A 22,634-nucleotide genomic window follows, 5' to 3' on the forward strand; every position below is an offset into this window, starting at 1 on the left:
ATGACATCATGAAAAGAAAGAAATCAAGTAGCTGAAGGACCCACTAGAAGAAGTTGTTGATGAAAAAGGAGAGTCCCTAGCTAAAAAGGAGCTTTGACAAGTCCTTAATTAAGAGGGAGCTTGGGTACATTCCTTCACAGGAATGGGCATACCTTCCTTAGTTGAGAGGGAGAGATAGACACAACATTCTTGTCTTCACTTTGGAAGAAAGAATGGAAGGATTGGGTAATCATCTGGCATTTGATGCTCTTTGAGGATGTGTAGGGCATCCATGATAAGATTAGGCAAGAGGACCGATATTCTTTGAGGGTTGGGAACCCAAGCTCAGTGAACACTCAGGTGGGTATGTACCTCGAGAGACAATGATGAAGGTGTCTATAGTCATTGGTCTCGCCAACATTGTGCTCTGATCTATTGAGAGACAGAGCTGTTAGTCAAGGCCTTGCTATGGAAACAATGTTGGTTACTATGATGCTATAACAAATGGATTGCCAATCCAATTTCTCTTATGTGAATTCTTCAAATTGAAAATGGCCAAACACCTTGTAATGATTTATGAATACCTCCCTAGTTAAGAGGGAGCATTGAAGAAAGTATAACTAGGTTCGTTCTTCATAAATGTAATTTTGATCTTTGTATTTGTAAAAGAAAAAGAAATATTATTTTTGTAAAATGTAAAAATGAGTTTCTTACTCATTTAATAGGTCAAGCACATGTTTGAGTTCTTCTAGGAAAGTCAAAGAGTCAATGTAATCGTTGAAGACCCATGTGGGCATGTTACATTATGTAAACATATGTATTAGAGTCAAAGAAATATGTCAAAGAAGATCCTCCAAAAGAAATATTATTTTTGTAAAATGTAAATATGAGTTTCTTGCTCATTTAATAGGTCAAACACATGTTTGAGTGCTTCTAGGAAAGTCAAAGAGTCAATGTAATCATTGAAGACCCATGTGGGCATGTTACACTATGTAAACATATGTATTAGAGTCAAAGAAATATGTCAAAGAAGATCCTCCAACGCAAAGACAAGTCTCCTCTTCAAGTCAGCTCAAGAGATGAATTTTTATGTACAAATGTCAAGTCGGCCTCACCAGGTGATCAAGTCGGCCAAAAAGGGGGGACATCCACAAACTCCTATATATAGAGCAATATGACCTCACCATTAGACCATTAAGTGATCTTTGAAATTAGCGAAGCGAAAAGGCAAGAAAGAGGTGCGAAAAAGAGCTTGAAGAGTGCTTCTAGGGCAGCGAAGAAGAGATGAAATAAATCTGAATTGTGGAGGACTGTTTTAGGGTTCTTTTTCTGTCACATGTGTAAAGAAGGCAGGACATTTATGTGGTCATATCAGATCTAGAATTGCAGCAACTTAAAGGTGTTCGATTGGACTAAAGAGAGGCTCCAAATAAGGCCTCCATCTCCAATGAAGTAGGTGCCATCTCAAGCGAAGGAAAGAAGAAGCAAAAGGGGGTCAATTACAAGCCTAAATCAGCCACACGTGCGAGAATCCAGATCTGCAGTAGGGTTTAGAGGATCTACCTCTAAATCAGAAGTATGCCTCAAGGAAGAGCCTCGTTATCTAGCCTTAGTATCACATTGAAGGAAGACTATCAAGCGAGGAAGAGAAGAAAAGGACACCAAAGAAGAGGCCTCTAAGGAGATCTAGGGTTTCTGCAGTTGCCGGAAAAAGAGTTGTCAGTTACTAGAAGAAGTGTGAAGGAAGGAGGAGGCATTGATTGAAGGACAAAAGGAAGAGAGACTGTGTCTTGTGCTTGGAGGATCAACTCATCAAGGGTCTAGGGTTTGACATTTGCCAATTGAAGCTTCAATAAGAGAAATTTGCAGAAGGGTTTTCCTCTCTAGGTGAGAGAGGTTTTGCCCGGACTGAGAGCCAACATCTTGTGTTCTTGTCTCCTTTTATTTTGGTAACTGTTTGATGAAGTAAGAAAACACACTGATAATAATAAGAGAAGATTGTGCTTAGAAGAAAAGTAAAAGTACTTCACAAATTGTTATCATTGATAGAAGAATCTCACTATAACCTAGATGCCCTAGTTTCTTCAACAGTTATCAGAGCCCAGGTGAAGACAAAGCCCAAGCAAGAGAGAAAAGTAATCACTTAGAGATCTGTTGGACAAGTCTCAATGGCTTCTACATCTTACTTCAAGACTGAGGACAAGCTCAATGACAATTTTGACTATCATGCATGGAAGATGACTTTGGACCTGGCTTTCAGGGAGCATGAAGTATTGGACTATGTGTAGGGAAAAGTGGTGGAGCCTCCTTCAAATGCGTCGACTGTTGCTAAAACAAAGAATAGAAAAGGTGAGGTAAAGCAAAGAAAGTTTTGATTGAATCCATTCAAAAGCATTTGGTTGCCTATATTTCTGATTTGGGAACTTCTAAGGAAATATATGATAAGATGGTTGGGATGTTCATGCAAGTCAAATCCTCTTTCTCAAGAACAAGTTGAAGGATATCAAGATGGATAAAGGGGAGTCTATCTAATCCTACTTCATGAGAATAACTCAAATCAAGAATGACCTACTATCTACTAGAGAAGTTATTGTTGACAGTGTCTTCATAATTATACTTGAGTCATGATGTAATATATTTATGAAAAGAAATTTATTATTATTATTAATTTGATTTATTAAAGCATGGGTTTCATGCTTGGGTCAAAAGTCCATCGGTCATGGCACCCTTTGTGTGCTCTAGGATCTCTGTTGAGTCAAAGTCAAAATCATTTGTGTAAGACCCTTCTTGGGCTCCTTAAAGTGAAGAAAGAAATTTTGTTTCTATGTCTATCCTCCACCAAGTTAGCTGCCTCTCAAGTCGGCCTCAATCTCAACATATCGACCTCTTCAACAATTCACATGTCGGCCTATTCATCAGTCTACAAGTCGGCCTAATATTGGACTCTCAAATCACTATATATAGCAAGAGATACTCGACCTGTTTAAGAAGAAATGGATTCGCAATTTTAGGTGTCAAGAAGGTTTTGCGAGAGGGAAAATAGAAGCTTTCCATCCTAAGAGAAGCATATACAACGAAGGAAGAGAAGGATCATTGCAATACAACAATTCTGTTCTTAATGCATTTACAGGGTTGAAGGTTTAGATTTACTTAAGAAATACAAGTGCAAGACAAAATTCAGGAAGAATCAAGGTCACAAAGAAGCTGACTTGGTGGAAGTAATTTAGGTTATGGTCAAGAGAGTCTTGGTTGTCTCACCGTGTTTTGAATCTACTAAAGGAAGAGTTCTTGACTGGGTTTTCCCCTGCCTAGGGGTTTTGCCCTGACTATGCGCCTATATCTTGTGTTCTCTTGTGTTTTTTTGTGTTCTTGGCAATTGTCTTGATGATACTAATGTAACAACAAAGAAGAAGAAAAATAATTAATCACAAGAAATTGTCAACTAATAGAGAAATTAGTCTAAACAATATTGCCCTCGATTTCTCAACATGCTATCAGAGGGAGGTTCACTTAAGGGTAGAAAGAAGGTCACTCGGGCTTCAAAATTAGCAAGGAAAAACAATTATCTAGGACCAATCTCCTTAAGTAAAGAACAAGTTCCAAATTCTAGGCATAATCATAAGCCCTAGTTGCAGTAATTAGGTCACATGTATATACAAACGAAGTTTGAAGCTCTATTCTGAAGGCTAGTCAAGCAACCCATTCAAGGCTAAGACCACTGCAAAAGAAAGTGAAGTTCTGAGCATAAATAACAAGATATGAAATTCTCTCTAAAATCTGACCATTAGAGGATTTTGAGCAGTGTCACAAAGTGTTGTTTGGGCTTATAAGGTCAGCTTCTCTACGGTGATGTTGAGGCACAATAAGTCGAGTTTGTGACCCTACAACAAGTCTGATTTGAAAACTAAAATCTAGTAGATCCGAATTGTTATCTGAGGCAGTAAAGTAAGTCCTAGAATCTGAAGGTATGTTTTGTGGATTAGAAATAGTCCTACCATTCAACATAAAGTCTACTTATAAAAGAGACCAAGACCAAAGTGGATAGGAACATTCCTAAGAACGTTTGGAAGAAATTACAGCCATAGAGCCACTGTCATTTTGAAGTATATTTACATCGATCATCACCAAGGCTATTAGCAGTCCCTCTCTCCTATAAATTATGGCATTTTGATAGGAAGAATTAGAAGATCTGTTGTTCACAAGCAAGTTATTTATCACCTTGAAGAAGTTGCAATTGGTACCATTTGGAATTAACGATATCAATAATAATTGCCATACTCCTAGAAGGCAGTCTTTAAATCTTGGCATCTCCTAAAGTATTCATTCCTGAAAGCAACGGGTATCTTATATCTTGAAGAACCAAGGTAAGCATAATTTGAGGTACGTATAATCATTCTTGCTTATATAAGGTCTAACCTAATCTGGTATAGGACTTTGAAATTCCTTTATTGATTCAAGAATTTGTAGTTTTTGTGTTATTGAAAAATTGTTGATCTCTAAGTTTAGCAAACCTTAGCTTCTAGTTACTAAAGTTTTTCTAGGATAAATTGAAAGCCTTAGAAATAACATTTGGAAAAATGACTTAGGGTTTGGTCTAGAAATTTCTAGTTCGTATATATTTGTACTTCTCATGCAAGTGTTGCAAATACAAAAGGAGGTCCTTCTCACAAGAGATAAGTATTCTACTTTGATCTATTTATCATTGTTGCTCAAAAATTTTCCTTGAAAGAAAAGTCTGCAAGTATAAATATTAATGGGGAGCTTGCAACTAGAACTATAATTCAAATGGGAGCAAGAAGCTTTAAGAAGAAACCCTACAAGGTTTGAAAAGAAAGCAAGGTATGTAAAAAGTCTTCTTCACTAAAAGTATGATCATTAATTTTGTTTTTTGGGTATTACCAACTCTCTCATTTATAGGTTTTCTACTCATAAGGTTTCTTGTTAAGGTGATTAATCTCTTGATTGAATCTACCCTCATCATATTATCTACTTTGATTATGAAACCCTAACCTTTAGGGTTCATTATAAAACCCTAACCTAAGGGAATGTGGATGAAACCCTAGTCTACATAGGGTTTGTACAAAGAAATCCTATTCTTCTGTAAAATGATGATTAAACCCTAATCCTCTTAGGGTTGTTAAAATAAAGAAAATTCCATTCTTGTAATAATTAGGGTTTCTGTAAAATCTTAGTATTCTAGGGTTTATTGTTGTAATCCTTGTTATAAATCAAAACCTTAGATCCTTAAGTCTGTGATAAGATTTGCTATTGATAAATCGAAATCCTAGACTCTTAGGGTTTGACAAATTAGAGTTTATAAGCAAAACCCTTATAAAAAGAGATCATAGGAATGAAACTGTAGGAATGTATGCTTCCGCTCAATCAAAACCCTAACTTGATTGAGATTGTTGTATATCTAACTTTGATGTAGTAATATTTGTTTCTAGGGTTTACCTAAGTAAGTAATGATATAAGTTTCAATGACGAAACTCTAGATATACCTATGCTAGTAGGATAACTTGATTATCAACATATCTAGGGTTGATATACCTAGAAGCTTTCATGGTATGAAACTACCCTGTATATCGCCTTTCCCTCTTGTTTGCGGCTAAGTGCCACTGAAAAAGCATTCTCATCACATCCCACATAGGATTCAAGAGGGATTAAAGAGATATTAAACTGGTGGCAAGCCGTGTAATGGCAAGACACACCAACTCCTTGTTGTTGTTGAATTTTCTCATCAAATGAAGCACAAATGCATGATTATATATAAATTTTGTAATGCTTTTTGATGATTCAACGATATCCTTGACAAAAGGACTTTTTCCTATGTCCTCCAACATCAAATCAATGCAATGTGCAGCACAAGGTGTCCAAGATAAGTTAGGATGCCTCTCCATAAGCATCTTGCTAACAACAACATAATTTGCAGTATTGTCCGTTATGACTTTGACAACATGTTGTGAACCCACCTCCTGAATGAACACATTCAACAAATCACAAATCACATAATAACCGTGCATCTTTGATATGTGCAGATGCATCAAAAGATTTCATAAATATTGTCCCCTTGCGACAATTAACCAAGAAGTTAATAAGGCTTCTACCCTTTTGATCAGTCCAACCATCTGACATCACAGTGCATCTTGTGTGTGCCCATGATTCCCCAAACTCCTCAAATCTCTTGGTGCATTCAACCTTTTTATTTTGAAAAATGCGCCCTCAGAAGTCATCATATGAAGGGACTTTAAGGCCAACAATAGCAATAGCATCAACCGCGGGTTGTAAAAATGGATTGTTCCTGGCAACGCTGAAAGGAATATCACTCCGAAGAAGAAACTTGCCCAACAACTTGTCAGCTTCTTCATTCTCCCTTTTTTTAATATCTGACAAGGTAGATGGTTGTGCACCAGGTGTGATTTTAGGAACAAAAAATGATGAGGTAGCTACAGGGTTGGGTGTAGATGCTGATGATGAAGTAGAACCAGTACCACTTTCACGGTCACCTCCCAATCCTAACACTCTACTCCCTTCTATTTGACTCTTCACAACTTCTTTGGACAATTTGGTTGTCTCTATTTCTTCCAATGATTTGAGGGCCCTTCGGATGATTTCTGGATTTGTATTTAAGAAAGGCCCTACCTCATGTCCAAGAACTTGTGCAAGGTGATACTTCAATCTGTATACCCCCTGCCATATGATGCCCACATAATTTGCAAGTCAAATTTGATCTGTCAAACCCTCCACCAGGTTCACCAAATTCCCACAGAGGGTCCAATTTCCTTGGCATGTTTGTAACTTTGTTGAATCTTGAGTTTGTTGTGAATAAAAATATTCATAAAAAATCAATTAAATAATAAATAAAATAGCAAATGTCAATAATAATAAATTAATTAAATTAGTTAATGTCTCATTAGTTGTGAAGAGACATGGGTCAAAAGTTGTGTCATTCTATCTTCGTGGCCAGTCAATGTCTACATAGGCACACCACCACGAAGATTTGTAGGCAACATACCTATTTTTAAAAAATAATACTACTACTAGTTACTACATTACAAATCTACATATACCGATTTATGCCTACCTACAGATTTATCTGTACTAGTGGTATTTAGAGACATTTAGATTCTTTGGGCATTCTGATGCATATATCATCACTAAAGACCCATGTACACATATTCCCATTCCTCGTGGTTCCTTGGCTATAGCACCGCTGCGTTGACCCCCGTTGCTCCCCGCAATGTCCACTACCAACCACCCTTCGTGTCCACACCCTCTGTTGCCACCCGCATTGCCATTCCTCTGCCATCCCTGCGTCACTGTTTCCGCTCCCCCCAACATTAATCCACGCTGCCCCTGCATCACTTTTATGTTGTTTGCCTTGACTATTGCACACACTTACTCCACCGTTACCTACCCCTGCGCGTCCACTGTTACCATGCACGTCCTCGAACTTCCCCATCCGCATCGACACCCTGTCCATGGCGCTGTCCAACCCTTCTTGCATTGTTCCGTCGTCATGCTGACTCGCAAAACCGTCCTTGACCAGTGGTGACTGTCCGCTGTCGACAACGTTGTATCATGGTCCAAGATTATTGACATAGTCAACAGGGGACCCGCTCGACCCATCGCGTCTATCCATTTGTATCTCGTTCGATCACATTCGTTTAAAAAAAACATGTTTTATTAAAATTTCGATATTGTGTTAACTTTAATATGGTTTGATACAATTATTAATCAACTCTATTATATAATTTAATTTTAATATAGTTGCATATTAAAATATAAACTATATTATATATTTTTAATATAGTTATATATTAATATATTAGTTTTTTTTTTGGGTCCACTAGGAAAAACAAAAACAAAATGGGAAGAAGTAGCAATGATGACAATTCAAAAAAAAATTCAAGAAGATATCGACAGAATGCGCAAGCGCCTTGACGATATCGATAGGAAGCAATATGATTTTAGAAGAGTCAAGATCTGTTAAACAGTTAAAATTGGCAACTAGAGCCAAACTACACGTGGGTCATTTTATTTATGGCAGCTGATATTTTTCCTTGATTCCTCTCGTCGAGGGGTGTAGGATTGATCTAACGATCAGCCGATTTTGACAAGTATTTATGGAGATATGAATTTATTTGTATTTACTTGACAAATTGTCAAGGTCGGCCAACAGCTAAATGTGTGGCACACATGCTCAGCGTTTCATATAAATACAAGTGAGGTTGAGGCATTATTCACTCATCTCATCTCTCGCACGTTCTTCTCTCCTTAGCTGATTGGGCTTACACACAAGGAAGAGAAGCTCACACGTGGGAAGGAGTACGCAGAAGGGCAAGGAAGGATGACGCAGGAAGACACAAAAAGAAGGACGCAAAAGCTGCAACAAGACATTTTGACCAACGTTGACCAAGCGTTGACTTTTTAGGAGTGCGGTTTTGGTGTGGTTGCCTCTCCTAGGCAGGCCACAGTTTGTGGCACACAAACAGAGGCAATTTGACCTCTGGTTTGACCAGTGTTGACTGCCATAGTTTGTGGCAGCAGGTTGACTGCAGTTTGACTGTGTTTTTCAGACTATGTATGGGCTGCTTCTTTTTGTTGGAGGCCTAGATGACTGGGAAATTGACCAAGCATATTGGAGGTCAATTTCATCTTGTTTGACCAGATTTGACTTTGCTGGTTAGGGTTTGCTGTTGCTGTCATAAAATTACAGATTTATGTATTTGTACTATTTCTCTCTGCTGAACTATTGAAGATTAAAGAAGAATTGATCAAAGGGTTTCCCCACATTGGGTTTGGTCCTTGGCTAGCTGCTACATCTGGTGTCTCTTATCTTGGCTTGTTTTCTATCGATCAATTAATGTTCTATCTGCGTTTTACTTTATGTTTATGTGATTGCTAAACAATGGCTAATAAGAAGAAATTGAAGTAAATTGTACTAAGCATAGAACATACCATAAATTAACATGGTATCAGAGCTGAGGTGAAGACAAAGCCCAAGCAAGAGCAAGAGAACGAGCAATCACCGAAGGTTGTTGAAGCAATCCTAAAGACTCCAGTGATTGCTAAACAATGGCTAATAAGAAGAAATTGAAGTAAATTGTACTAAGCATAGAACATACCATAAATTAACATGGTATCAGAGCTGAGGTGAAGACAAAGCCCAAGCAAGAGCAAGAGAACGAGCAATCACCGAAGGTTGTTGAAGCAATCCTAAAGACTCCATGGGGTCCTCACCACACTTCCCCGCTGAAGAAAAGCTCCGTGAGAAGTCTGACTATCACGGTTGGAAGACGTCTCTCGATTTGCCATTGGAAGGGCAGGAAGTGTTGGACCATGTGAGAGGCAGAATCATTGGGTCTCCATCAAATACATCTATTGCTGCAAGGAACAAGTGGTCCAGGGGAGAAGTCAAAGCGAAGAAGATCATTCGAGACTCTATCGATAAGCGCTTGGTGGCCTATGTTTCCGAGTTGACCACCTCCAAAGAAATCTACGATACACTGGTAAGCTTATTTAAAGTTAATGATGCAAATCAAGTTTTGTTCCTTAAGAATATGTTGAAGGAAATTAAGTAGCTCTGATACCATGTTGAAGAATCTAGGGCATCTGGGTTATAGTGATTCTTCTATCAATGATAACAATTTGTGAAGTATTTTTACTTTTCTTATTAGCACAATCTTCTCTTATTATTATCGGTGTGTTTTTTCTTACTTCATCAAACAATTACCAAAATAAAAGGAGATAAGAACACAAGATGTTGGCTCTCAGCCAGGGCAAAACCTCTCTCACCTAGAGAGGAAAATCCTTCTGCAAATTTCTCTTATTGAAACTTCAATTGACAAATGCCAAACCCTAGACCCTTGACTAGTTGATCCTCCAAGCACAAGACACAGTCTCTCTTCCTTCTATCCTTCAATCAATGCCTCCTTCTTCCTTCACACTTCTTCCAGCAACTGACAGCTCTTTTTCTGGCAACTATAGAAACCCTAGATCTCCTTAGAGACCTCTTCTTTGGTGCCCTCTTCTTCTTTTCCTTGCTTGATAGTCTTCCTTCAATGTGATACTAAGGCTAGATAACGAGGCTCTTCCTTGAGGTATACTTCTGATTTAGAGGCAGATCCTCTAAACCCTACTGCAGATCTGGATTCTCGCACGAGTGACTGATTTAGGCTTGTAATTGACCCCCTTTTGCTTCTCCCTTCCTTTACTTGAGATGGCACCTACTTCGTTGAAGATGGAGGCCTCTTTAGACACTCTCTTTAGCCCAATCGAACCCCTTTAAGTTGTTGCACTTCTAGATCTGATATGACCGCAGGAATGTCCTTCCTTCTTTGCATGTGTGACAGAAAAGAGCCCTGAAATAGTCCTCCACAATTCGGATTTCTTTCTTCTCTTCTTTTGTGCCCTAAAAGCACTCTTCTTGCTCTTTTTCACACCTCTTTCTTGCCTTTCATCTTCGTTGATTTCAGAGATCACTTAATGGTCTAATGGTGAGGTCGTACTACTCTATATATAGGAGTTTGTCGCTCCTTTTAGGCCAACTTGATCACCTGGTGAGGCTGACTTGACATTTGTGCGTGAAAATTCATTTATTGAGCCGACTTGAAGAGGAGACTTGTCTTTGCTTTGGAGGATATTCTTTGACATATTTCTTTGACTCTAATACATATGTTTACATAGTTTAACATGCCCACATGGGTCTTCAACAATTACATTGACTCTTTGAATTTCCTAAAAGCATTCAAACATGTGCTTGACCTATTAAATGAGCAAGAAACTCATTTTTGCATTTTACAAAAATAATATTTCTTTTTCTTTTACAAGTCCAAAGATCAAAATTACATTTATGAAGAGTGAACCTAGTTACACTTTCTTCAACAATACCATGTTAATTTTGGTTAACAATAGTATGTTCTATGCTTGCAACAATTACTTCAATGTCCTTTAGCTAGCCCAATGACAATTTCCAATAGCAATCACATTAATCATCACATTGACAGTAACTGTACATAGAACATGAACAATAAAAGCAGAAAACAAGCCAAGACAAGAGAACACCAAAATTTGGCGAATGCCAGTGAAAAACCCCAAGATGGGAAAAACCCTTTGATCAATTTTTCTTATTATAAATATCAAATTTTCAACAAAGAGAGAGAGTACAATAATGTCAAAATTGACTTGCAAATCACTATCCAAAAATAGCCTAGTCAAATTTGCCATATGTCCTTAGTCAACAACAATAGTGTGTGCCCTAACCAGTCAATAGTCAAGGGACATTCCCTTAGCAGCTCGGACAAAGGTCATCTAACTCGGCCTCCTTATTTGGTCAAACAGCAGTCAAACCAATCCACTTTTAAGCCGTCAAACTTGGTCCACGCATAGGAGAAGCCTACTATCAAAGTGCCTAAACTTCCTCGATTTTTATGCCCTTTAATGTGGCCTAGAGAAACAAAAAGAATCCCAAGAAAATCGCACACAAAATCAGTCAAACAACCCTTGGTCACGTTGGTCAAACCCTGCATCAGATTTGAAATTTGTCCTCCTTTCTACCACACGTGTGAGAAGAAGATTTGCCCAATGAGATGTGTTTTCGTAGAAAATGTATAGGCACTGTGACAACGGCTCAGATCGGGGGTTGTCACCCTAATCACCAATCACTCTGTTTTAGCTGTCTCCCAACAGTAAACTATGGGGGGTAGACCCTATGGAAAAGAGATAAAGGACTAGTTGGGAACCAACCAATCCAGGAGACACAGTTGAGTGGCCAAGTACCTGTCTAAATGTAGCAAGATTTTAAGGATTCGATTAGATTTATAAGATTTGAAACCAATGCCCTATCGAGTCAATACTCTTGCTTTACACATTAGAACCAAGTACTGGATGGACAATTGTTGCTTTGATTAGTAACTGTCCTATATGCAATGCAAATCCTAAGACTTATGTGAAATGCAAAAATGTTTTTGATTTTGGTTAAATGCATAGTCTAAATATTTACCCTTGATCTTTTGTATATTGAACCTAAACTTTGTAGTAAGTGGCAAAGAGAAGTCAAGGTGAAGCACACAAGGGTGTGATTAACGATCCCTCTCCTTGAAATCTAACATACCCGATGCCTCCGACACTGCAAAGGCTATGGCTCTGACGACTGCAAGGTCACCGTTTTAAGTACTAGGAAAGCTAAGCTTCTCAAGCAAAGATGAATGGGTATCTATCTCTCTATCAACCAAGTTGATGCTTGGAGGTAAGTTTTTAATATGCAAGACTAGCTTATGATGCAAATGCAAAGAGGAATTAAAGATGAGTGAGTAACCTTGAGTTTTAATTTTGTTTAATGTTTAAGTACTTATTATTGATTAACCTCATGACAAGATACTTTAATGATTGAAAAGACAATCTTACACAAGACAAAGTGCCAAATTTCCAGGTGCCAATAAGATACAAAAGATACCCACGTACAATTGCTCAAGTAACTGATCACAAGATGTATGCTCTTAATGAAAGATTATTAATATGCCAAAAGTTCACAATAACCATAAACCAATAATGATATTACTGGCAAGAGAGAGAACTAGAGCATTTACCCACACTGTTATTCAAATTTATTATCCAATGACAATTCTTCAATATAGAAACAATAAGATCATCAATGATCCTTTAAGAGAATTAGGATTCTTCCAAGATAATGCCAATGACAATTAGATTCCTTAATGCCAAATATTTAAGACATTCAATTGAAACATAAAATGCAATTATATCGATAGGTTTTCAACTCAGGAAAATTTATATTTTAAGTGCTAATGTAAAGTTATCATTCACAAACAGATATTAGTGATGAAACAAGAATGACAATAATACCAAGGTCTTTATACCAACATAGATATCAATATCCAATGAGTTCCTATGTATGCAATTTCAGATCCGGAACTTAGATTTCAATGCCAATAACCATACCAAAACTTGTTGAGGTAAAAAATGCAAACAATAACTTTCAAAATGAACTAAAGGTACTTATTTTTTAGAGATTATTATTTAGGATAGCAGTAAGTTTCAGTGAATTAGCAGCAAGTAAACCCTATGACAGCCGAGAAATGCTTTCTGCAAACAGAAGATCAGCTCTCTAAATTCTTATGACAGGCAACTCCAAAATGATATTAAAGCACCTAAATTTTCAGAGATTTGTATTTACAACAGCAGTAAATGTTCTTATGACAACAGTGAATTTTAGATGCCAAATTAATGCCAAATCAGTGAACAAATATTTTAAACAGTTCTGAAATTAACTATTTTCTCAAACGTAGATGCAATTAGGTGTTATGATCAGACCTTTACAGTCATTCATATTGTAGATTTATGTCAGAGATTGCCTTGCCAATATGTTCAGCTAATGTCACTGTTTGAAGTTAATACCTTGATTAATTTGAGAGTGAAGGAGTAAGAATTTAGAAGCGAAACCCGAGAGGTCCTAGGGCTTGAAATCACTTGTACAAGTTTTCCAATGTGTGCCACCTGAAATCACAAGTCTTTATCCAAATTCTTCTGCAAATTTTGACAATATACCAACCCAGAAAAATAATTTTCTGCCACAGTGATGCGATTAAACCCAATGGAGTCCAGACAGCAAGGAAAAAGGGTCAAAGATGAGCCTGTGTTAAGGCTTAAGGGGCAGATCTAAGGTTGGAAGGAGGCTAGAAGGTGGCTCAGGGCCACAGCAAGGGTGATAGATGGCAGCAAAGGGTAGCGTGAGGGAAGAGAAGATGGGGAAGTGAAGGAATAAGGTTGTTCAGGTTGCGGTAGGCAGAAAGGAGTTAGGGAGGACCAGTGTTTGGGAATTAGGACTGCATGGGGGGATAAGGAAATGGAGGCAGCGTGGAGAGTTTACAGCAGAGTTAATGGGAGCCACGGCAGGGTTTTAAGGGATGTCTGAAATGAAAAGGGTATGCCGAGAGGGCTGGAGGAAAATTTAAGGGAAACGTTAAGCCTTTAAGGCTCAAAAAAATTATAAACTTTAGAGCCTTGTTTTTTCTCTGGATAATCTCGTATTATTTTGTCCCAGAAAACCAAAAATTGAGACTAGATCTTGCCCTCCAGGGCCTAGATCTGTCTCAAACCCCAACACTTTCCTCAAATAAACTTAGATCTCTCCCTGCACAAAATAAAAATAAAACCCTAGATCCCGAATATGTACAAAAGTAAAACCAAAACCCAAAAACTCAATGTTAGAAATTCAAAATTATTCTACAAAAATTTCAAATCTATACAAATAAAATACAAATCTACTAGATCTTAAGAGAGTCCAATTCTGTTCTCAGATCTGTAGATATAAGCTTTTCCTAGCCAGATCTATTAATTAAACTCAGTATATGAAAGATAAAAAAAATTAAAATGGTGCACTAGCCAAAAAACCCTGCAAGAGAAACTTCTTTAGATAGATCCTGGAGTTTCAATCAAAAAGATTTTTCAGATCTTATGCCCTGGGAGTTGGTTGGTCCAACCAAGGACTTCCCCTAACACCCAAGTTTTTGAATATAAAAGATCTTTGCACACTCAAAATCAACAACATATAAAATAAGCTTCAATAGAAAATTAAGAATGGTATTACCATAAGAAATAGGAGAGTAACACCACCATCAATTAAAACCTCAAAAACTTTGTGTTATTATTATTCCAAAAAAATTACAAAATAGTTTCAAAAGCTAGTACACGATTCAGTGATTAAATCCTTTGTGAGACAAATGACTTCTAATTTATAGATAAATTCTTCAAACAGCTAGTTGGCTTGATCCCCGTCAAAGTAATCTCAACCGTTGATAAAGATTTAATTATCTTTTAATCTCCACTGTCGAAATATTTATTTTTTGAGGAATTTTCGAATTTCTCTTTTAATTCTTTAATTCGGTAAAATTAATTATTTTGAGCTAATTTCCTCAAAAAATTGACTTTGACTTAACCACCAAGGCCCAAGGGTCCAAAATTTCTTGAAATTTTCAATATTCCCTTGGTGGGGGACCTCCAAAAATTAATTTCTCTAGAACCCACGAATTTTTTATTTTGGAGAATTTTTTTTCCCAAGACTTAAATTTGACTCTAATTAATTAAATTTTTGGCTTAGGATTTTTAATTTATTTTCGCCAGAAAATTTAATTAATTGACACATGAGGAGATTAATATTTTTTTCAACCCTCTAATATTTTAGCACCATGGCTAAAATATTATTTACACAAGATAATTACATTTCAACCCTCAAAAGGGTAAAACTCATTCATTATAGACCCTCAATTATTTTACCCAACTCTGCGACTCAATATGATCTAGTCGACCAAGTGATTTGTAATAAAAATAATTTAGTCAATTAGCTCAAAATTATTCCCAAATCACATTACAGAAAACTCGACTATAACACTAGGACTTAACTAAAGATCTTAACAACAAAATCCACCCTAGCTTTGGGGTGAGGCTGAAGGGAAATACTTTGTCGATGATTTGTATTTAAAAACACATATGAACCAGTAAGACGAAAAACCTCCTAGGATGAAAATCGCCATCAAAATAATAGTTTTACCTAGTTTGTTACATACATTATGGTCTTACTAAGATCATTTACATTACAAACATGCAAAATGGGTTTACAAATTTGACAAATTGTCAATTGATGATGAATCCTAGATGATTTGAACATAGGAACATGATGAAATCCCTTTTGCAAAAAAATGGGTGTACTGCTATAGGGTAGTTGACATGGAGTGGTCAACAAGGTGTACGAACCAATCATATGAGGAGAGAAAAAAATATGTTGAGTTGATGAGGTGCCAAATGAGGTTGGATGTCTCTCTTATTTATACAAGTCGTTGAGGGTCAAAAGACGTGTACATTGGGCTTCATGAACCTACATGATGACGTGGTCGACCTTGACAATTTGCACATGTGTGGGCTTCACTTAAAAAACATATTTCTCCTTGTCCAAATTGAGTGATCTTTAGCTCGATTTTGGTCTTCTCGAAAAGAGAAATTCAATGCAATAATTGTCTCCATCAAATGAGTTGTCCAAAGTGGAATTTGGCCCTAATTGCCAATTTTAATAGCCCTCTCTGATTATAGCCTCAACAAGGAGTGAAGATGTCTTTGAGTACACATTCACTCATTTCCAATGTGTTTGACAAGCTAGGGCCATCCTTACAAGCTATAAAATTGTGGCAAAGGTCACTCTTCAAAGGTAGTTATCTCAAATCCACTGAGAGGTCTTGGGCCTCAAGGTATTTTGACAGTGCCAGCCATAGCACTCCTTGTTGTGGGGCAAGTGACATTATTTTTCTCAATGGATCTATCCTCATTAGATTTAACACTGGTCAGGGAGGGAGGTCAAATAATTATGCTGAACTCCTAGCTTTAAAGTTGGTTGCTCTTAAAATTGGTTGCAATGAAAGGTGTGTCCAAACTACAGGTTTTTGGAGACTTTGCTAGTAATAACTTGGAAGAAAAGGAAATATGGAATGGACAATTTGTTTCTATGTCCTATATATGCTTAATCAAATTTCCTTTGCATGTGTATATGGAGAATTGTAATGCCCTCTCCGAATTGATGGGTCAATTTGACGACGGAATATCCATCCAACCCCATAGGCTATAGTCTAGATAAAGGGGTTAAAATCCAAATTTTCCTATGTTGGGGCAACATTGGGCAAAAGTTGGGTCAGCTGGGGCTAAAAAAACCCAAAATTAGGGCTGTACCCACAACCCCTCACATTTTGGAGCCCACGTAAAAATCTATAAATAGAGGAGGGTTGAGATCAAATCAATCATCACTAATTGTGGATCAGATCATCTGCTTTCTTGAGCTATAGCTCTGAGAGTTTTAAGACCCCTGATTTCCACTAATTTCAGAAGTGAAAGATTCCACCCTAGTTAGTTATGTTTTCTTCTTTCTACTTTGTTGTGGCACAGTATTTTCTATACAAGGAGGAACGAAATATCTTTTTATGGACAAATTCTGTGGCGAGACACCTAAGTCACCTTGAGGCTGGACGAACTGTTCCTGAGGCTAAATCGTGGTCAGATCGAAGCTTGCTGAGGATCAAATCTTTACAATATCATCCCGAGGCAAAAGGAATACCATCTGAAACAGGCCAAGTATTTCTGAGGTTGGATAGGAACCCCTGAACAGACTCAGAGGCCTAACTGTGGAACGTGTCCAATTTTGACCAATCAAAGCAGCCTGAGGTTGGAAGAAGGTCTTCCCAAACCATATCGAACCCTCACTAAGATCAGACAGCAGTTGAAAAATGCTGAAGCCCTCCTGAAGCTAAATCATCATCTTTTTGAGGCCGAGCAGAAGTCAGGATTCAAATATTATCATTCTGGGGTCACCCGAACTTGTACAGTAGAAAGGAACAGATCCAAGCTCTTATTAAGTCTGGACGGATAACTGGAGCTGGTCGAAGACCCTGAGGCTAACACAAATTCAAGTTTTGAACAGTTCAGACATTTGCAAACATTACACCACCCTCCTGGGATCTATTGCACTCCGAAATTCTGAGTTACAGTCACCTCGCGGATAGCATCTGAAGCAGGACAAGGGTTTATCCTGGAGCGAGTATTGGCAGTCTTCTCTGGTTAAGACCAAATAATATAGTTCGGGTTAGTTGTTAGAAGTTAGGAAATAGTCATCTAGCTGTTAAATTCAGAATTGGTTTTAGAATTGTTTACAATTGCATTGGACTGGTTGGATTCTCCTGGACAGTTGATTTGGACTATTTCAGTACTGCTCAACTATTGGATGATCAAAATTGTCGTCTTGTACTGTTTGGTGAATTGTTGAAAAAGCAAGACTGTTTACTAGAGTTTACATTTATGCTGAAATAATTATGGCATTTGAACAGTAAAGGTAAAGTCTGTTGAAAAACCCTTGTTGCCTAAAGAAAACCTAGACCAAATTTCCCTAGAATGTTACAAGAGCTGAAACACTGAAGCTGACTCTCTCTCCAAAGAAGGCTCAGACTTGTTGCTGGTACCGGTGCATGGAAGAGCAAAGGATGGGACTGTTCTCCTTGAAAACTACTTTGCTGTTTCTTGAAAGAGGATCAGTACTTTTAAACAGTCTCCAAAGTTTTCATCAGTACTTGGTTTGTTATCTATTTCTTGACAAAGTAGTCAAATCCACAATTTTGTAAACCTTTCATTGACCTGTTTCTATCTATCTTCATGAACAGTAAGGATACCTTACGAACTTTTTTGAGGCAGCAAATCACAGTTTTTTTTTAATATTTTGACACCATTCCTAGAACGGTATGATTTTTTTATACGTACCATATGAATCCTAAAGTTCAGTGCAAAATCTTGCCAGAAGAAGCTTACAGGACCATTTCTTGTGAAACTCACCAAAGATTCTATCCATTGGATATCTCAAAATGCTATATGCATATACAAAATTATTTATTTTCAACTCAACCAGAAATATGGCTAGTTCTACGAGGAAAAAAAAATCAATTTACGCCTCCTACACCTTCTCTCTGTTTTTATTTCCTCTTTTTAGTAGAATCAGTTTATGATCTCCCTCGATAATTTATTTTTAATTAACCTAGAAACCTCTACGGTTCCCATGAGGCCCATGAAACAGGAAAAATAAATTTGGCGGACGTTAATTTAAAATAAATTTACGCCTCCTAGAACTTTCAATGGAATTTCAGTTTCTCAAACTTTTCCAGTGAAGGAAACGGCAGTGATGATAAGGGAAGTTTCAAATATAGGGTAACATGCAAAACAGTGCAAGGATTTTCAAAATATTAATTGTCGTGGTATCAACTATTTGGAGTGACCCTGCATTGAACTTAATTTTCATGGGTGCTGCAGCTTACTCGGGAGTCAGAACGTCAGGTTCCGAAAGCTTCAACACGGGGACACAGACACATCGATACCATGACATGCGAAACAATTTTGTATCTTTATGAATTTTATAGTAATGCGTCTCTTGGAAAATGATACATTACCATCAAAGTTGCCAGGTTCGAGAAGGAGCAAGGTTTCGAGAAGCTTGGGATTTCGAAGAAAGCTTGAAAGGTTAGGAAATATAGAACAAATAAATTATGCTTATTATTTAAGAGTTCGAACAATCGCGCAAAAACACACAACATATACAAAGCTGGTTTTTCGGCTTTCTTATCAATTTTTTCAGGACTTGAAGGAAAGTTATCCGGGAAGGCTAGGCCAGTTTGAAAGGTTCAGTGTCCGAACAGACCTAGTAACTGTGATAACCGCTGCAACTATACAACAGGATATATCGTTTGTACCCACCATACACAGTTAAATCACTTGTGTGAACAAGTCATAGTGATTGCGATTAGGTTATTATAGATTATAGTTTGGGGCCGCCAGTAATATTTAACGTTTATAGCAGTAATCCGAAGTTATGTTTACAACGCATAAGTACCTTAATGTATCATATACTCCAAATTGAAATAATGAAGAGTCAATACCCTCAAGCGGTTCCCAAGAAATCAGAGATTGGGGCTGAATCCTTAAATCTCGCGATAAAACACTGAGGTTTCCAGCATTCGCAGATGAGTGAGTTGTTAAGCATTCTAGACAATAGCAGTTTTAATCCTGAGTCGCTTCAACTACGACCTTAGATTTTCGACGGAGGAGCCAGTTCACTACATTCTAATGATCAAATTAAAAGCGCCAACATAATTAAGCATACTCTTAAATATGGATGGATGGGGTATGGCCAAATAGCATAAATGCACATACAAACTGAATATATGTCGATATCAAAGTACACTAATATTTTTAACTATGGACATTTTCAATATAGAGGCATGGGGCTATGACCAAGTAGCATAAGTGCACCAACAAACTGAATATACATCCATATCAAAGTACACTGTTCTTTTTAGATATGGACGGATATGGATATTACCAGATAGAAACTGGATATATATCCATATCAAAGTACCCTCAAATATTAACCAGTGAATAAACCTAGTGCCTAATTTAAGCCCTCATTCGACTAAAACTTACCGTTAAACCGTTATTGGCCAAACCCTACCTGGACAGAAGACAGCATACGATTTTTATATATGACATACCAAATGATCATATTGGTGAGGATCTACGTCCATCCCAAACCCTAATTTGCCGGTCCAGTTAACCTCAATTATCCACTATAAGCCCAAAATTCTTGCAGCATTAACGTACTACCAAATTGACCTGAAACAAAAGGGAAAAATAACGAAAAAGAAACAAGTTCACTCGTTTTTCGTTAATGGATGCTATGAATTTGTGCAATAGCATAATTTCTGAGATCTGGATCAGTATTTTGCGTTTAATACCTTACTGCTCTGCATGACCGGTGTTGATAAGTTGGATCGATGAGTACAGGTGAGGAGGTAAGCGAGTAACGGGATTCGACCTCTTCGCCGCCTGTTATTTATTCGTTAAAACCCGACTTACTTTATCATCTTCGTAGATCACATAAGCCGTTTCAATTTTGGAAAAAAATAAAACATTGACTTTCCTTTTTATTGGACATACTTGTCATGAATTTGAGATTGCCTGCGTAACCTGGCCATAGCCGGTTGAATTTTTTGCCAGCGAAAAAGGCTCATTATGCTTTATCTTCGTCCATTTACCATTTGCTCGTCCGCCTGCGTTATCAGCCTGTGGTCACATGGAGCCTCATGTACCATTAGTAACTGTAACCAGAATACAGGTATTAAAAAAAAAAAAAAAAAATTCCCTATATTATTAATTTTAATAATATTTTTTTCCTAAATTATGAACATATATTTCATATATATAATCATAAGTGGCTGATAATTATTTATAGACGTTAAAATACTTATTTATATATATTTCAAGTCACTATGTTGTCATCTATTCACATAAAATATATATGTATATATAAAATGTAATAATATTATTAACCATAATGCTTCACATTTTATCAAAGGTTTTAATTTAGAGAACAATTAAATCAACATTTTTTCAAAGATTTAATTTAGCCAACAATTATATCAAAGATTCACATTTTTTTAAAGGCTTTAATTTAAAGAATAGTCAAATCTCTCTTTTTTGCAAAATCTAAGTTTTGCTGGAGGACTTCTTTTCTAAATCTCATTTCCACATCCTAAAAGGGTAAAATAAGGGAGACAGACTCACAAGCTAACAATGTTTGCCAACTACAAAGAGGCCAATGGGAGATGAATGGCTTAATTGGATGCCATGTTATCCCATGAAGAACATAAGTATGCACTTTTGACCCCCCCCCCCCCTTAAAGGAATGTTTTCAAACAAGAATATAGAACAAATTGACATAAATTATAAATCGTCGCCCCTATCTCCTTCAATTTCCTGCATCTCTCTCGTAATTAAGCTGGTGGCATTGAAACTATGTCATGAATCGCACAATGAAGGAATGTCATCAGTTTGGCATTTTCACTAGTTGATATCACACAAGCTGCAAGGAAAAATACATGCGAGAATTGGATCTCCTCCCATGCCTTAGCCTTTATTCAAAATGTGTCGAGACTTATCGTAATCAAAAGGAGGAATGATAGATATCTTGAAGTGTGGGATTTGAAGTGCATAGAGGAGGCATTCATGGTCGGAACGGAAGGCTAGCAATAGGCTAAGTCAGTCCGAAGCTTTGAGAATAGGGGAAATCGAAATAAATCAGTTGGTATTGAGAACAGTCGCCATAGCTGCCCAGGTGTTCGTGAGCAATCCATGTGGCTTGTTCCTCTTCAGTGTTTCAGTTGGCCTGTTTGGGCTTGGTGGGTTGATCTCAACCCCCCAAAGTGTGAAGGTGTAGTGCCTATCCTCCTCATTAACCGAGCATGGGATGAGAATGCTCTCAATTTGGTGGTTGGCTCATCTTCACCGGTTACAATGGAAGTGGTTAATAACTCAGAAAACCAACTTGGAGTGCCTATAATTTTCTCTCCCTATAGGATTGAGTAAGCCCTGCACAAGACAGACTCTTCATTCTCTTCAACATTCACTATACCTCAGCTTTCTCCTCAAAGGGCCAACAACATGTCAAGGGACTTATTGGGTCAAGCCATACTTTTGCAATTCTTAATCAAGTCTATCAGTCATCATTTGTTATTCTCTTTGTTTTAATTCGCCCTCTAGAGATCATTGCGCCATGTGACTAGTCTTTAGTTCACTGGGAAGACATGGTGAATCGAAATGCTCCACCCTTAGGCTTTGGGGGCCCATATCAATGCCTACTTTTCCCTCAACCCCCAATTGAAAGGAAATTGGAGATCAATGAAATCAAACAACAGGTGAACTAGTAGTCAAAGCCCATCCTTTTCCTCCACAAAGAACTTCAGAAGCAGAAAGCACAGTTAACTTAGTTCGAGGAAGGAATGGATTGGTTTCGTCACTAATATGCAGATTTACAAGCTCAAAGAAATGCAAACGTGGATCGCAACACAACCAATAATGCCCCAGATGGACCCTCCGATAAAATGTTCACCGACCTGCCAAGTTAATCCACAATAATGCAATGCAAATGTGTCTTGTTCAGTGCAGATTTTGTAGAATCTATAGTTGCAACAACTTATGTTTCATGTATGATCAAGGTAGTCTTGTAGAAGAAATTTGTGAATCTCCATTAAAGATGTACTTAGAACAGATAACATCTTTGC

At 37.4% G+C, this 22,634-nt stretch overlaps 1 protein-coding gene across 2 annotated transcripts in view; it reads right to left on the reverse strand.

Annotated features, from left to right (window-relative positions):
- LOC149187840 (LisH and RanBPM domains containing protein) overlaps positions 1–20,578 on the reverse strand; it is an 89,187-nt gene extending 68,609 nt beyond the window's left edge. Inside the window, exons 1-2 of one of the 2 annotated variants that reach the window (XM_089411480.1) lie at positions 20,512–20,578; positions 20,310–20,400 (exon numbers count right to left, since the gene is read on the reverse strand). In XM_089411480.1, coding sequence (XP_089267606.1) covers positions 20,310–20,400; positions 20,512–20,549 — 129 coding nt within the window. In that variant the 5' untranslated portion in view covers positions 20,550–20,578. The other variant, XM_089411481.1, reaches the window with a different exon arrangement.
- Positions 20,579–22,634: the final 2,056 nt, after the last annotated feature.

Source organism: Pinus tabuliformis, chromosome 3_1 (assembly GCF_031772625.1).
Source record: "Pinus tabuliformis cultivar Carrire ecotype Pingquan chromosome 3_1, CPIR1, whole genome shotgun sequence".
Taxonomy (NCBI): Eukaryota; Viridiplantae; Streptophyta; class Pinopsida; order Pinales; family Pinaceae; genus Pinus; species Pinus tabuliformis.